Source organism: Pecten maximus, chromosome 4 (assembly GCF_902652985.1).
Source record: "Pecten maximus chromosome 4, xPecMax1.1, whole genome shotgun sequence".
NCBI lineage: Eukaryota > Metazoa > Mollusca > Bivalvia > Pectinida > Pectinidae > Pecten > Pecten maximus.
In genome coordinates this window covers 12,846,877-12,860,182 of record NC_047018.1, presented here as the reverse complement: position 1 = coordinate 12,860,182, position 13,306 = coordinate 12,846,877, and the positions used below count along the sequence as shown (strand labels likewise).

Below are 13,306 nucleotides of genomic sequence, written 5' to 3'. Positions count from 1 at the left end.
CTACTGACCTTGACTGTGACATTTGACCTACATTTAAAAAAAACTAATTCTGAATTTATTCCTGTTTGGTGAGCTTAAGTGGCCTCTGATTAAGGATCTGGCTACAGGTAGATCAATATCTCCATTTGTAGAAAAATATAATAGTATTTTCTCAGTCTGGGTTTAATCGCATAACCTGATATAAGCCATGGTCACATAACCATGACTTTGTCATGTGACCTTTAAATTATTGTCACATAACTATGACTTCATCATGTGACCTTAGTTCTTGCCATGTAACCATGACTTCATCATGTGACCTTGGTTCTTGCCATATAACCATGACTTCATCATGTGACCTTGGTTCTTGCCATATAACCATGACTTCATCATGTGACCTTAGTTCTTGCCATATAACCATGACTTCATCATGTGACCTTGGTTCTTGCCATATAACCATGACTTCATCATGTGACCTTAGTTCTTGCCATATAACCATGACTTCATCATGTGACCTTGGTTCTTGCCATATAACCATGACTTCATCATGTGACCTTGGTTCTTGCCATGTAACCATGACTTCATCATGTGGTGTTATTGTGATATAACAGTCACTTATGCAAAGTTGTAAAATTACAAGCAAACAGTGAAGTGTGTTGCTCTCCATTGCTTTTTTAGGTCACCTGAAACTTTGTAGAAGTAAAAGGTTATAAGACAAGGAAAATCAATGTATTGTGAATGTCTTAGATTACAAAGTTTAAAAGGAAAGGTGGAAAGCTTCCATTTAAAGGCATTAACCAAAAATTCCTTCTCAGATCTGTTAACAAATTAGTTCAGTAAAAAAACTGCTTGGAGATTTGCAACAAACTCAAGAAATCTTTGAAATTCATTTGCAAGCATTCATTGTATAGCATAAAAGATTGTTAACGGCTAGCTACTTCAGGTATCTCTGGAGAGAGTAAAGATTGTTAACGGCTAGCTACTTCAGGTATCTCTGGAGAGAGTAAAGATTGTTAACGGCTAGCTACTTCAGGTACAATAATGTATCTCTGGAGAGAGTAAAGATTGTTAACGGCTAGCTACTTCAGGTATCTCTAGAGAGGGTTGTTAACGGCTAGCTACTTCAGGTATCTCTGGAGAGAGTAAAGATTGTTAACGGCTAGCTACTTCAGGTATCTCTAGAGAGGGTTGTTAACGGCTAGCTACTTCAGGTATCTCTGGAGAGAGTAAAGATTGTTAACGGCTAGCTACTTCAGGTATCTCTAGAGAGAGTTGTTAACGGCTAGCTACTTCAGGTATCTCTGGAGAGAGTAAAGATTGTTAACGGCTAGCTACTTCAGGTATCTCTGGAGTGAGTAAAGATTGTTAACGGCTAGCTACTTCAGGTATCTCTGGAGAGAGTAAAGATTGTTAACGGCTAGCTACTTCAGGTATCTCTGGAGAGAGTAAAGATTGTTAACGGCTAGCTACTTCAGGTATCTCTGGAGAGAGTAAAGATTGTTAACGGCTAGCTACTTCAGGTATCTCTGGAGAGAGTTGTTATTAAGTTTGGAAATCATCATGTGAAGTTCCTTGTGATGCCTCATGTCAGTGGTATCCACAGCAAAGTTACACCAAATTCCCCAGACAGCAGCGTGAGTGTGTTAAAAGGTCATAGGTTATCCCAACATGATAATGTGTATTGTGATTGAGAAACTCAAAATGATAGATTCAACACTACCATTTTTCCCATTGTGTTTTTCAGTTGGAGATCTCCAAATCAATGAAGGATGTTTTTTTTTACAGTTTTCCAAAACAGGTTTATTTTCCACTGTTATCTCAGAATGGGAAGTAATTTGTGCCATTATTCATCAAGTTAAAACAAAGTTGGTCGCCCTGGATACTGAGCAATGAATCGTCATGTATGGGATTGCTATACGATATGCCATGTACAATTGATTTTTGGTTTTTGTGCCATACAAAGTGAATGGGGTTGCCTAGGGTACACAAGCATTATTTAGTAACTCCCAATGAACAAGTTGTTTTGGAATTCAATATATCAAAGGTCAGGGTCACCTCTGCTAAAACAGGAGATTCAATGTGTTTCATGCAGTAAATGTGATTTTCTCTTTACCTGGAGCTGTTCATCCAATAGATAGCTTTTGTACAGGTATGGAACAGCAGGATGGAAGGTTAATAGGTCAATGTCGTATATATACTTGATTCATATATTTTTTTCATGGAATAAATTGGTTCTGAAGACCAGTTTATTTATCTACTAAAAGGTCTAAAATGGTAAGGTCACAATCATTATTTCAAGGTCAAGTGTACCACTGCAGAAAAGAACTTGGGCTGTTTTTTACCTTGTACACTTCCTTTGTATAGCTACAAGATATGTCAAGTCATTAGAAACAAGCTTTTCTGATTTCAAGCTTCCTACACTGTATAAGTTTCTTTGACATTCCCTTGGCTGTATGAGTTTCCTGCACTGATGGAGGCAATATGTATGTGATCTTGTTGAGGTATAGACTTCACATTTAAAGATGGAAATTCAAAGAAATGCAAATTACAGTTAACTTCCAATTTGCATATATTTGGTTTTCAATAAGATTTATTCAATTGAAAGGAAAAACTGAATAGAAATTTAGATTTCTGAATTTAGTTTATACCTAAATTTGTCTTCCTAGTTATAGAGACACAACAGTGCCTGAAGCAACATTCAGTTTCCTGCAATGGTCCATAAAATGTTTTTTAGATGACGTTTCTGCTATGCTTTTTCAGGATCAATAGATTGAGGCAGCTTTCGTGAATTTGAGTTTTCTGGATATAGTATACACCATCTTTACAGCTTCTATACTACAGCTAGGGACTCATTGATTCAACATTGCATCATACACAAGCTCATTGATTCTACACTACAGCTTATTTCATGTGAGCCCCCTGAACTTTTGTGTAATTTAGGTGTTCCCAATCTATCTGCAATGTTATGGGGCCACTTACATTATGGGGATACTGCTTCAATATTATTTTGTGTGAGTCCCACTCTAGGATTTATCTTATGTGAGCCCCCATATACTTCAAGACCACTTGTCAGTCTTAATATTATTTATTGTGAGCCATTCCACTATGTTTTGTGTGAGCCAGAGCTCTGCTTCATTGCCGTTGTATTTTTGTGAACCTCACTTTTTGTCAGTATTATTTCATATGAACTCCACTTTATTCCAATAGTTATCGAGCCTTTTGTATTCCAATACTGACTTGAGTAAGCTCACTCTACTTGTGTGTGAGTTTAGTGTACTCCAATACTGACTTGAGTAAGTTCACTCTACTTGTGTGTGAGTTTAGTGTACTCCAAAAATGACTTGTGTAAGCTCACTCTACTTGTGTGTGAGTTTAGTGTACTCCAATAATGACTTGTGTAAGCTCACTCTACTTGTGTGTGAGTTTAGCGTACTCCAATACTGACTTGAGTAAGCTCACTCTACTTGTGTGTGAGTTTAGTGTACTCCAATAATGACTTGAGTAAGCTCACTCTACTTGTGTGTGAGTTTAGTGTACTCCAATACTAACTTGAGTAAGCTCACTCTACTTGTGTGTGAGTTTAGTGTACTCCGATACTGACTTGAGTAAGCTCACTCTACTTGTGTGTGAGTTTAGTGTACTCCAATAATGACTTGTGTAAGCTCACTCTACTTGTGTGTGAGTTTAGTGTACTCCAATACTAACTTGATCAATATCACTCTACTTGTGTGTGAGTTTAGTGTACTCCAATAATGACTTGTGTAAGCTCACTCTACTTGTGTGTGAGTTTAGTGTACTCCAATACTGACTTGAGTAAGCTCACTCTACTTGTGTGTGAGTTTAGTGTACTCCAATAATGACTTGTGTAAGCTCACTCTACTTGTGTGTGAGTTAAGTGTACTCCAATACTAACTTGATCAATATCACTCTACTTTTGTGTGAGTTAAGTGTACTCCAATAATGACTTGTGTAAGCTCACTCTACTTGTGTGTGAGTTTAGTGTACTCCAATACAAACTTGAGTAAGCTCACTCTACTTGTGTGTGTTTAGTGTACTCCAATACTAACTTGAGTAAGCTCACTCTACTTGTGTGTGAGTTTAATGTACTCCAATACTAACTTAAGTAAGCTCACCCTACTTGTGTGTGAGTTTAGTGTACTCCAATAATGACTTGTGTAAGCTCACTCTACTTGTGTGTGAGTTTAGTGTACTCCAATACTAACTTGAGTAAGCTCACTCTACTTGTGTTTGAGTTTAGTGTACTCCAATACTAACTTGAGTAAGCTCACTCTACTTGTGTGTGAGTTTAGTGTACTCCAATACTGACTTGAGTAAGCTCACTCTACTTGTGTTTGAGTTTAGTGTACTCCAATACTAACTTGATCAATATCACTCTACTTTTGTGTGAGTTTAGTGTACTCCAATAATGACTTGTGTAAGCTCAGTCTACTTGCGTGTGAGTTTAGTGTACTCCAATACTAACTTGAGTAAGCTCACTCTACTTGTGTTTGAGTTTAGTGTACTCCAATGCTAACTTGAGTAAGCTCACTCTACTTGTGTGTGAGTTTAGTGTACTCCAATACTAACTTGAGTAAGCTCACCCTACTTTATGTGAGCCTGCTGACTGTGGAGTATGACTGATGAGTAGCTAGGTATAACATAGATAGGTATACATTACAGATAATGACATAATTCTCAATGGAGATGTCAGCTCCCTGTATTTATATCAATACACAATTACGCTTAGTATTTTTATTTTATCTATTTGTGGTAGTGTTTGAATCGTAGAAAGTCTGTGTTATATATCATGCTTTCTAGGTCAATTAGAGTCGGACAACTGCTGCCATTCAAAGCTCTATGCTCTTGGTAGCATCAGCATTGTTAGCTTGTCAGTGGAATATATAGAGAAATCTATTAAAACCGTAGATATCTTAGATATTTCTACAAGTGTCACGCAAACAGTGATAAAGTCAAGTTAGGTAGGCAGTCTTATTATGTTGGAGATCAAGTATTCTAAAAAAAAAAATTTATTTGATAAGTTATTTGAAGTTTTTATATGATGACAATTTGTGTGCTCCCAACAGCTGTTATGAAAATCTTTAATTTGGGACACCTTAAAGACACAATACTGTGTTACTTAGGTCTGGGACAGACAACCCTAGTTACTTAGGTCTGGGACAGACAACCCTAGTTACTTAGGTCTGGGACAGACAACCCTAGTTACTTAGGTCTGGGACAGACAACCCTAGTTACTTAGGTCTGGGACAGACAACCCTAGTTACTTAGGTCTGGGACAGACAACCCTAGTTACTTAGGTCTGGGACAGACAGCCCTAGTTACTTAGGTCTGGGACAGACAGCCCTAGTTACTTAGGTCTGGGACAGACAACCCTAGTTACTTAGGTCTGGGACAGACAACCCTAGTTACTTAGGTCTGGGACAGACAACCCTAGTTACTTAGGTCTGGGACAGACAACCCTAGTTACTTAGGTCAGAACACTAGAAACAAATGTCTGGACAGACAGAACACTAGAAACAAATGTCTGGACAGACAGAACACTAGTAACAACTCTCTGGGACAGACAGAACACTAGTAACAAGTGTCTGGACAGACAGAACACTAGTAACAACTGTCTAGACAGACAGAACACTAGTAACAACTGTCTGGACAGATAGAACACTAGTAACAACTCTCTGGACAGACAGAACACTAGTAACAACTCTCTGGGACAGACAGAACACTAGTAACAAGTGTCTGGACAGACAACACTAGTAACAACTGTCTGGACAGATAGAACACTAGTAACAACTGTCTAGACAGACAGAACACTAGTAACAACTGTATGGACAGACAGAACACTAGTAAAAACTGTCTGGGACAGACAGAACACTAGTAACAACTGTCTGGACAGACAGAACACTAGTAACAACTGTCTGGACAGACAGAACACTAGTAACAACTGTCTAGACAGACAGAACACTAGTAACAACTGTCTAAACAGACAGAACACTAGTAACAACTGTCTAGACAGACAGAACACTAGTAACAACTGTCTGGGACACCTAACTTTGGTGATACCTTGAGATGGACTACCCTGACTCCTAAGGTGTAGCTAGTGTTAGGGTTTGGTGAGCAGCTGTCTTGTCATGAATGGTTGACAAGCCAGGTAAAGTGATAAGCCGCACACATTGACAGTATCTCAGTACTGGAGCTGTAGGCAGCACACAGCAGAGGAACATTGCTCTACACTTATACTCCCTGGAATTTAAAGCGAGCTGTCTGTATATGTATCAGTTGTGTGCATCAATCAGCCTGTGCTTTCTGTGTGATTTCTAGGATTATTACTGATCATTCTCCAGACACAAGGTACTGTACTCCAGAACATATTTGTCAGGGCCAAACACATGTTTCTACATAGTATTTTAGATCTGTACCAGGTCCAGCTAGATATTTCTGTCACTCATCTGAATGTATCGTACATATCTGACCGTTGTTGTTAATGTCTGTAGTAGTCTGGCACACTACAGTGTCACTGTGTGTTTACAGTGTTAAAAATCAATTATATACCGGAGTAATTAAGGTGTATGAGAACTAATGACAGTATAGATAATAAAGATATAGGTTTGCTGTACCTGATACACATGCTGTATAAATGATTGATGTGTTGATGACAGGTACAAAACACCATTTCTAGTTCAAACAGAGAGGGAAACAAGCATAATTAGTATATTATCCGATACACTGCTTACAGGTAAGAGAAAGAAGGATTTATATAAATGTCAAGATTTGGTTTACAGGTGTGTGAAGAAATAGTTTTTTACAGAATTTTTGTTTTATGTTGGTTAGAACTTATAAGAATGTGTGCAGGTGAGGCAGGAATATTTGTGTGCAGGTAAGAATGTGTACAGGTGAGACAGGAATATTTGTATGCAGGTAAGAATGTGTGTAGGTGAGGCAAGACTATTTGTGTGTAGGTAAGGATGTGTACAGGTGAGACAGGAATATTTGTGTGCAGGTAAGAATGTGTACAGGTGAGACAGGAATATTTGTGTGCAGGTAAGAATGTGTACAGGTGAGACAGGAATATTTGTGTGTAGGTAAGGATGTGTACAGGTGAGACAGGAATATTTGTGTGCAGGTAAGAATGTGTACAGGTGATACAGGAATATTTGTGTGCAGGTAAGAATGTGTACAGGTGAGACAGGAATATTTGTATGCAGGTAAGAATGTGTGTAGGTGAGGCAAGACTATTTGTGTGTAGGTAAGAATGTGTACAGGTGAGACAGGAATATTTGTATGCAGGTAGGAATGTGTGTAGGTGAGGCAAGACTATTTGTGTGTAGGTAAGGATGTGTACAGGTGAGGCATGAGTATATATGTGTAGGTAAGGATGTGTACAGGTGAGGCATGAGTATATGTGTGTAGGTAAGGATGTGTACAGGTGAGGCATGAGTATATATGTGTAGGTAATAATATGTAGAGGTGTGGTAGTTTACTGGTAATAATTGGTATAGGTTGTTGCCAGGTAGAATATTACAAGACCAATACTGGTACAGGTGTTTATGATGGATTCTGTGTCTTTACTCTTACAAAAGGACAACAAGTTAAGTCGATTATCGTATTCAAGGCTGCTTGGTGGTCTGATGGTGTCTGCTTTACACAGGGGGTTACTACAGGGCCGTGGGATATTGGGTTTGTATGAAGTAATGATGAGACTTTACAATTGATCCTTGCATAGCTCAGTCCATTTCCCAATACTAATTAACAGCACTGAAACGATGATTAACTGATTATACTCAAATAAGTTGGTATGATTTATTCTAATTGAGACTATGGAAATGCTGATCAGGAAACTGGACAGATGATAGGAAGAAAACCTGGAGACACTTTTCCTGGATCCAAGTCTTTGTAGATGTTTTTGGGTGTCTCCTTGATCCCAGTCCTCACCTGTGTCTTCTCAGTCCCTGTCCTCACAGATGTCTTCTCAGTCCTAGTACTCACAGGTGTCTTCTAAGTCCCAGTCCTCACAGGTGTCTTCTCAGTCCCAGTCCTCACAGATGTCTTCTCAGTCCCAGTCCTCACAGGTGTCTTTTCAGTCCTAGTCCTCACAGGTGTCTTCTCAGTCCCAGTCCTCACAGGTGTCTTCTAAGTCCAAGTTCTCACAGGTGTCTTCTCCATCACAGTCCTCACAGGTGTCTTCTCAGCCCCAGTCTTCACAGATGTCTTCTAAGTCCAAGTTCTCACAGGTGTCTTCTCCATCACAGTCCTCACAAGTGTCTTCTCAGTCCAAGTCCTCACAGGTGCCTTCTCCATCACAGTCCTCACAAGTGTCTTCTCAGTCCAAGTTCTCACAGGTGTCTTCTCCATCACAGTCCTCACAGGTGTCTTCTCCATCAGTCCTCACAGGTGTCTTCTCCATCAGTCCTCACAGGTGTCTTCTCTGTCCCAGTCCTCACAGGTGTCTTCTCAGCCCAAGTCTTCACAGTTGTCCCTCCATCCCAGTCTTCAAAAGTATCTACTCAGTCCCAGTTTTCTCAGGTGTCTTCTCAGTCTCAATTTCAACTGGTGTCTCTTTGGTCCTTGTAGCAATAAAACTGTGTTGTTGAGAGGAGAGCTGTGTCATTTCACACAGTAAAATTGTGTTGTTGGAAAAAGAGCTATTGCACACTAAGTCTGTATGTACAGGAGGTCTAGTAACCTGACCTGTCATACCTACAGCCCACTAAGTCTGTATGTACAGGAGGTCTAGTAACCTGACCTGTCATACCTACAGCCCACTAAGTCTGTATGTACAGGTCTAGTAACCTGACCTGTCATACCTACAGCCCACTAAGTCTGTATGTACAGGAGGTCTAGTAACCTGACCTGTCATACCTACAGCCCACTAAGTCTGTATGTATAGGAGGTCTAGTAACCTGACCTGTCATACCTACAGCCCACTCAGTCTGTATGTACAGGTCGTCTAGTAACCTGACCTGTCATACCTACAGCCCACTAAGTCTGTATGTATAGGAGGTCTAGTAACCTGACCTGTCATACCTACAGCCCACTAAGTCTGTATGTACAGGAGGTCTAGTAACCTGACCTGTCATACCTACAGCCCACTAAGTCTGTATGTACAGGTCTAGTAACCTGACCTGTCATACCTACAGCCCACTAAGTCTGTATGTACAGGTCGTCTAGTAACCTGACCTGTCATACCTACAGCCCACTAAGTCTGTATGTACAGGAGGTCTAATAACCTGACCTGTCATACCTACAGCCCACTAAGTCTGTATGTACAGGTGGTCTAGTAACCTGACCTGTCATACCTACAGCCCACTAAGTCTGTATGTACAGGAGGTCTAGTAACCTGACCTGTCATACCTACAGCCCACTTAGTCTGTATGTACAGGTCTAGTAACCTGACCTGTCATACCTACAGCCCACTAAGTCTGTATGTACAGGAGGCCTAGTAACCTGACCTGTCATACCTACAGCCCACTATGTCTGTATGTACAGGTCTAGTAACCTGACCTGTCATACCTACAGCCCACTAAGTCTGTATGTACAGGTCTAGTAACCTGACCTGTCATACCTACAGCCCACTAAGTCTGTATGTACAGGTCTAGTAACCTGACCTGTCATACCTACAGCCCACTAAGTCTGTATGTACAGGAGGTCTAGTAACCTGACCTGTCATACCTACAGCCCACTAAGTCTGTATGTACAGGTCTAGTAACCTGACCTGTCATACCTACAGCCCACTAAGTCTGTATTGTATAGGCGGTCTAGTAACCTGACCTGTCATACCTACAGCCACTTAGTCTGTATTGTACAGGTCTAGTAACTGACCTGTCATACCTACAGCCCACTAAAGTCTGTATGTACAGGTCTAGTAACCTGACCTGTCATACCTACAGCCCACTAAGTCTGTATGTACAGGTCTAGTAACCTGACCTGTCATACCTACAGCCCACTAAGTCTGTATGTACAGGAGGTCTAGTAACCTGACCTGTCATACCTACAGCCCACTAAGTCTGTATGTACAGGAGGTCTAGTAACCTGACCTGTCATACCTACAGCCCACTAAGTCTGTATGTATCTAGTAACCTGACCTGTCATACCTACAGCCCACTAAGTCTGTATGTACAGGAGGTCTAGTAACCTGACCTGTCATACCTACAGCCCACTAAGTCTGTATGTATAGGAGGTCTAGTAACCTGACCTGTCATACCTACAGCCCACTAAGTCTGTATGTATAGGAGGTCTAGTAACCTGACCTGTCATACCTACAGCCCACTAAGTCTGTATGTATAGGAGGTCTAGTAACCTGACCTGTCATACCTACAGCCCACTAAGTCTGTATGTACAGGAGGTCTAGTAACCTGACCTGTCATACCTACAGCCCACTATGTCTGTATGTATAGGAGGTCTAATAACCTGACCTGTCATACCTACAGCCCACTCAGTCTGTATGTATAGGAGGTCTAGTAACCTGACCTGTCATACCTACAGCCCACTAAGTCTGTATGTACAGGTCTAGTAACCTGACCTGTCATACCTACAGCCCACTAAGTCTGTATGTACAGGTCTAGTAACCTGACCTGTCATACCTACAGCCCACTAAGTCTGTATGTACAGGTCTAGTAACCTGACCTGTCAGGAGGTCTAGTAACCTGACCTGTCATACCTACAGACCACTAAGTCTGTATGTACAGGAGGTCTAGTAACCTGACCTGTCATACCTACAGCCCACTTAACTGGTTTGTACATGAGGTTTTGTTTGTTTTGTTTAATGTCCTACAGTGTGTAGTAACAGCCAGGGTTATATAAGGACATACCAGGTTTTGGAGGTGGAGGAAAGCCGGAATACCTGGAGGAAAACCAACTCCCTAGGGTCAATTTCAGGCAACTGCCGCACCTGGGTTTCGAACTCTTGACCCAAAGGCAGAGGGCTAGTGATAAAGTGTCGGTACACTTTAACCACTCAGCCACTGTGGCCCCTTGTACAGGAGGCCCAGCATACAGATGGTGGTCAGGGACCTATAAATATGTACACAGCTTGATTCAGAAATTGAGTACATGTCTGATTGCATGTTATTTTCTGGTCTGTTTCCCCGACAGTAAAACAATAACAATTGGTTACATAATGTACAGATATCTATTTCCTGTCTGTCTCAGATGATCATTTTTGTTTACTGTTACAACATTACTGTTGTTTAGTTCTGATATATAAAAAGTAATAATTGGGGGATTGGAGACCACCATATAAATGTCATCCTGATTATTAGCTGTACACCTTTGTGTAAGTCCAATTTTAACTTTAGTTTAAGTTCCAAAATTCTTTCCAACCAAACCAGTTATATTGTAGAATGAATATATATCTCAACTTAACAACCAGCCTAGCCAAAAGGGCCAAGATTCCTGGGAGGTTGTCTGACAAAAAGAAATGACCTTGACCAATATTCAAGGTCAAAGAAATCCAATTTGTTTAAACACTTGAATTACTGCTTCTGATTCATTAAAAGCCTATAATCATTATTAGCTATATAGGGTTCCTCGGATGAATTCCAGCAAACTTCAAAAAAGAAATGACACATATTCAAGGTCACAGGGGTCATATTTGTTAAAATGCTCAAAAGATATCTGATTAACTGAAAGGCCTAGAATCAAAGAAGTGAATACCAGTTGAGCAATGCAGGCTTGTTATCCCTCACAAAGAGTCATGGAGGTCATAGAGAGAGGTCACTGTTACTATAAATAAAATGTCCTTGCTCTTCACTCTGCTGACTTTGTATGAGAATCCCTTTATACACTTATTATATCTGTGATCAGTCCCTGATCATTACTATTGTTTGTCTTTTAATTGTTTATGTTTAACACATTACTTCTTTTCTAATTTTCCAGCATAAAGAACAATGGGAAACAAATCTTCAAGCAAGAAACTGCCAAAGGAGGATTTGGAGTTTTTAGTAAACAACACAAAGTTCTCAAAAGCAGAAATAAAAGACTGGTACCGTGGATTCATGGTAAGTTTATTATAAAAGACTGGTACCGTAGATTCATGGTAAGTTTGTATATAAAAGACTGGTACCATAGATTCATGGTAAGTTTGTATATAAAAGACTGGTACCGTAGATTCATGGTAAGTTTGTATATAAAAGACTGGTACCATAGATTCATGGTAAGTTTGTATATAAAAGACTGGTACCGTAGATTCATGGTAAGTTTGTATATAAAAGACTGGTACCGTAGATTCATGGTAAGTTTGTATATAAAAGACTGGTACCGTAGATTCATGGTAAGTTAATTTGTACATAAAACAGAAAAACTGAGAGAGGTTGGACAGGATTTTACGTACTAAAGTACATTAATCTGTTACTGCTACAAAACGTAATGAAATATGCCTCCAAATTAGAAATCTGTTCTTTTTGAGATTCTTTTGTGATTAGGAATTGAACAAGTTCCTTAGTGTGTGGAGTGATTAGGATTTGGGGGAAAGTACATGTACTCTGAAAGATTTTGAAACAGATATAATGAACATGAATACGTTTGTTTCACAAGGGTAAACCCTTAGGCTTGTCTTCAACAGTAGAGAAATCTCTACAGATAGCAACTGGACTATTATTGCCAGATAGATGTTGCCATGGTGTACTGTCTCCAAGCCTTAACTGTCATTTGAAACTCAACAGCTGTCATTGTGGAGCTGGGTTAATGGAATTAAACAGAAGAACTTGTGCACACCTACAGTTCTCATGGGCATTTTAAAAGGCCAGAACTCAATAAAAAGTGGGTATAGTATTACCATGGTGATTCACGTGTCATCTAAATTAACCAGTCAGGAATCTTCTCTGGGCTTGAAGGAGTGGAAATCTCATGATGATCTGAATGTATAGAATTAGGTCAGTGGTGAGAATTCCCAAAATGATTCCATTGTAAATAAATTAATAAAAGGATCGTATGAATCATAGTGCTGATATTGCAGAGATGTTTGGACCGTCTTTTTCAAAATTTAGACCTTAGATATAAATATAATGTTACAGCCTGTTCAAACTGTACATAGACAGTCTAATGTGCTACATCTAAAACATCCAATGTCCAGACCCTAGATAGTCTGACAGTCTAATGTGCTACGTCTAAAACATCCAATGTCCAGACCCTAGATAGTCTGACAGTCTAATGTGCTACTTCTAAAACATCCAATGTCCAGACCCTAGATAGTCTGACAGTCTACTGTGCTACATCTAAAACATCCAATGTCCAGACCCTAGATAGTCTGACAGTCTAATGTGCTACGTCTAAAACATCCAATGTCCAGACCCTAGATAGTCTGACAGTCTAATGT

The 13,306-nt window shown here is 39.8% G+C and overlaps 1 protein-coding gene across 4 annotated transcripts in view; it reads left to right on the top strand.

Moving 5' to 3' along the window:
• The window catches only part of LOC117325278 (neuronal calcium sensor 2-like), a 113,217-nt gene that overhangs the window by 93,154 nt on the left and 6,757 nt on the right, over positions 1-13,306 (top strand). For 3 of the 4 annotated variants that reach the window (XM_033881391.1, XM_033881393.1, XM_033881390.1), the window contains one exon: positions 11,869-11,990. In XM_033881391.1, the coding sequence (XP_033737282.1) occupies positions 11,880-11,990 (111 nt within the window). In that variant the 5' untranslated portion in view covers positions 11,869-11,879. Of the gene's footprint in view, positions 1-6,196; positions 6,346-11,868; positions 11,991-13,306 lie in introns of those variants that run through there. The other variant, XM_033881394.1, reaches the window with a different exon arrangement.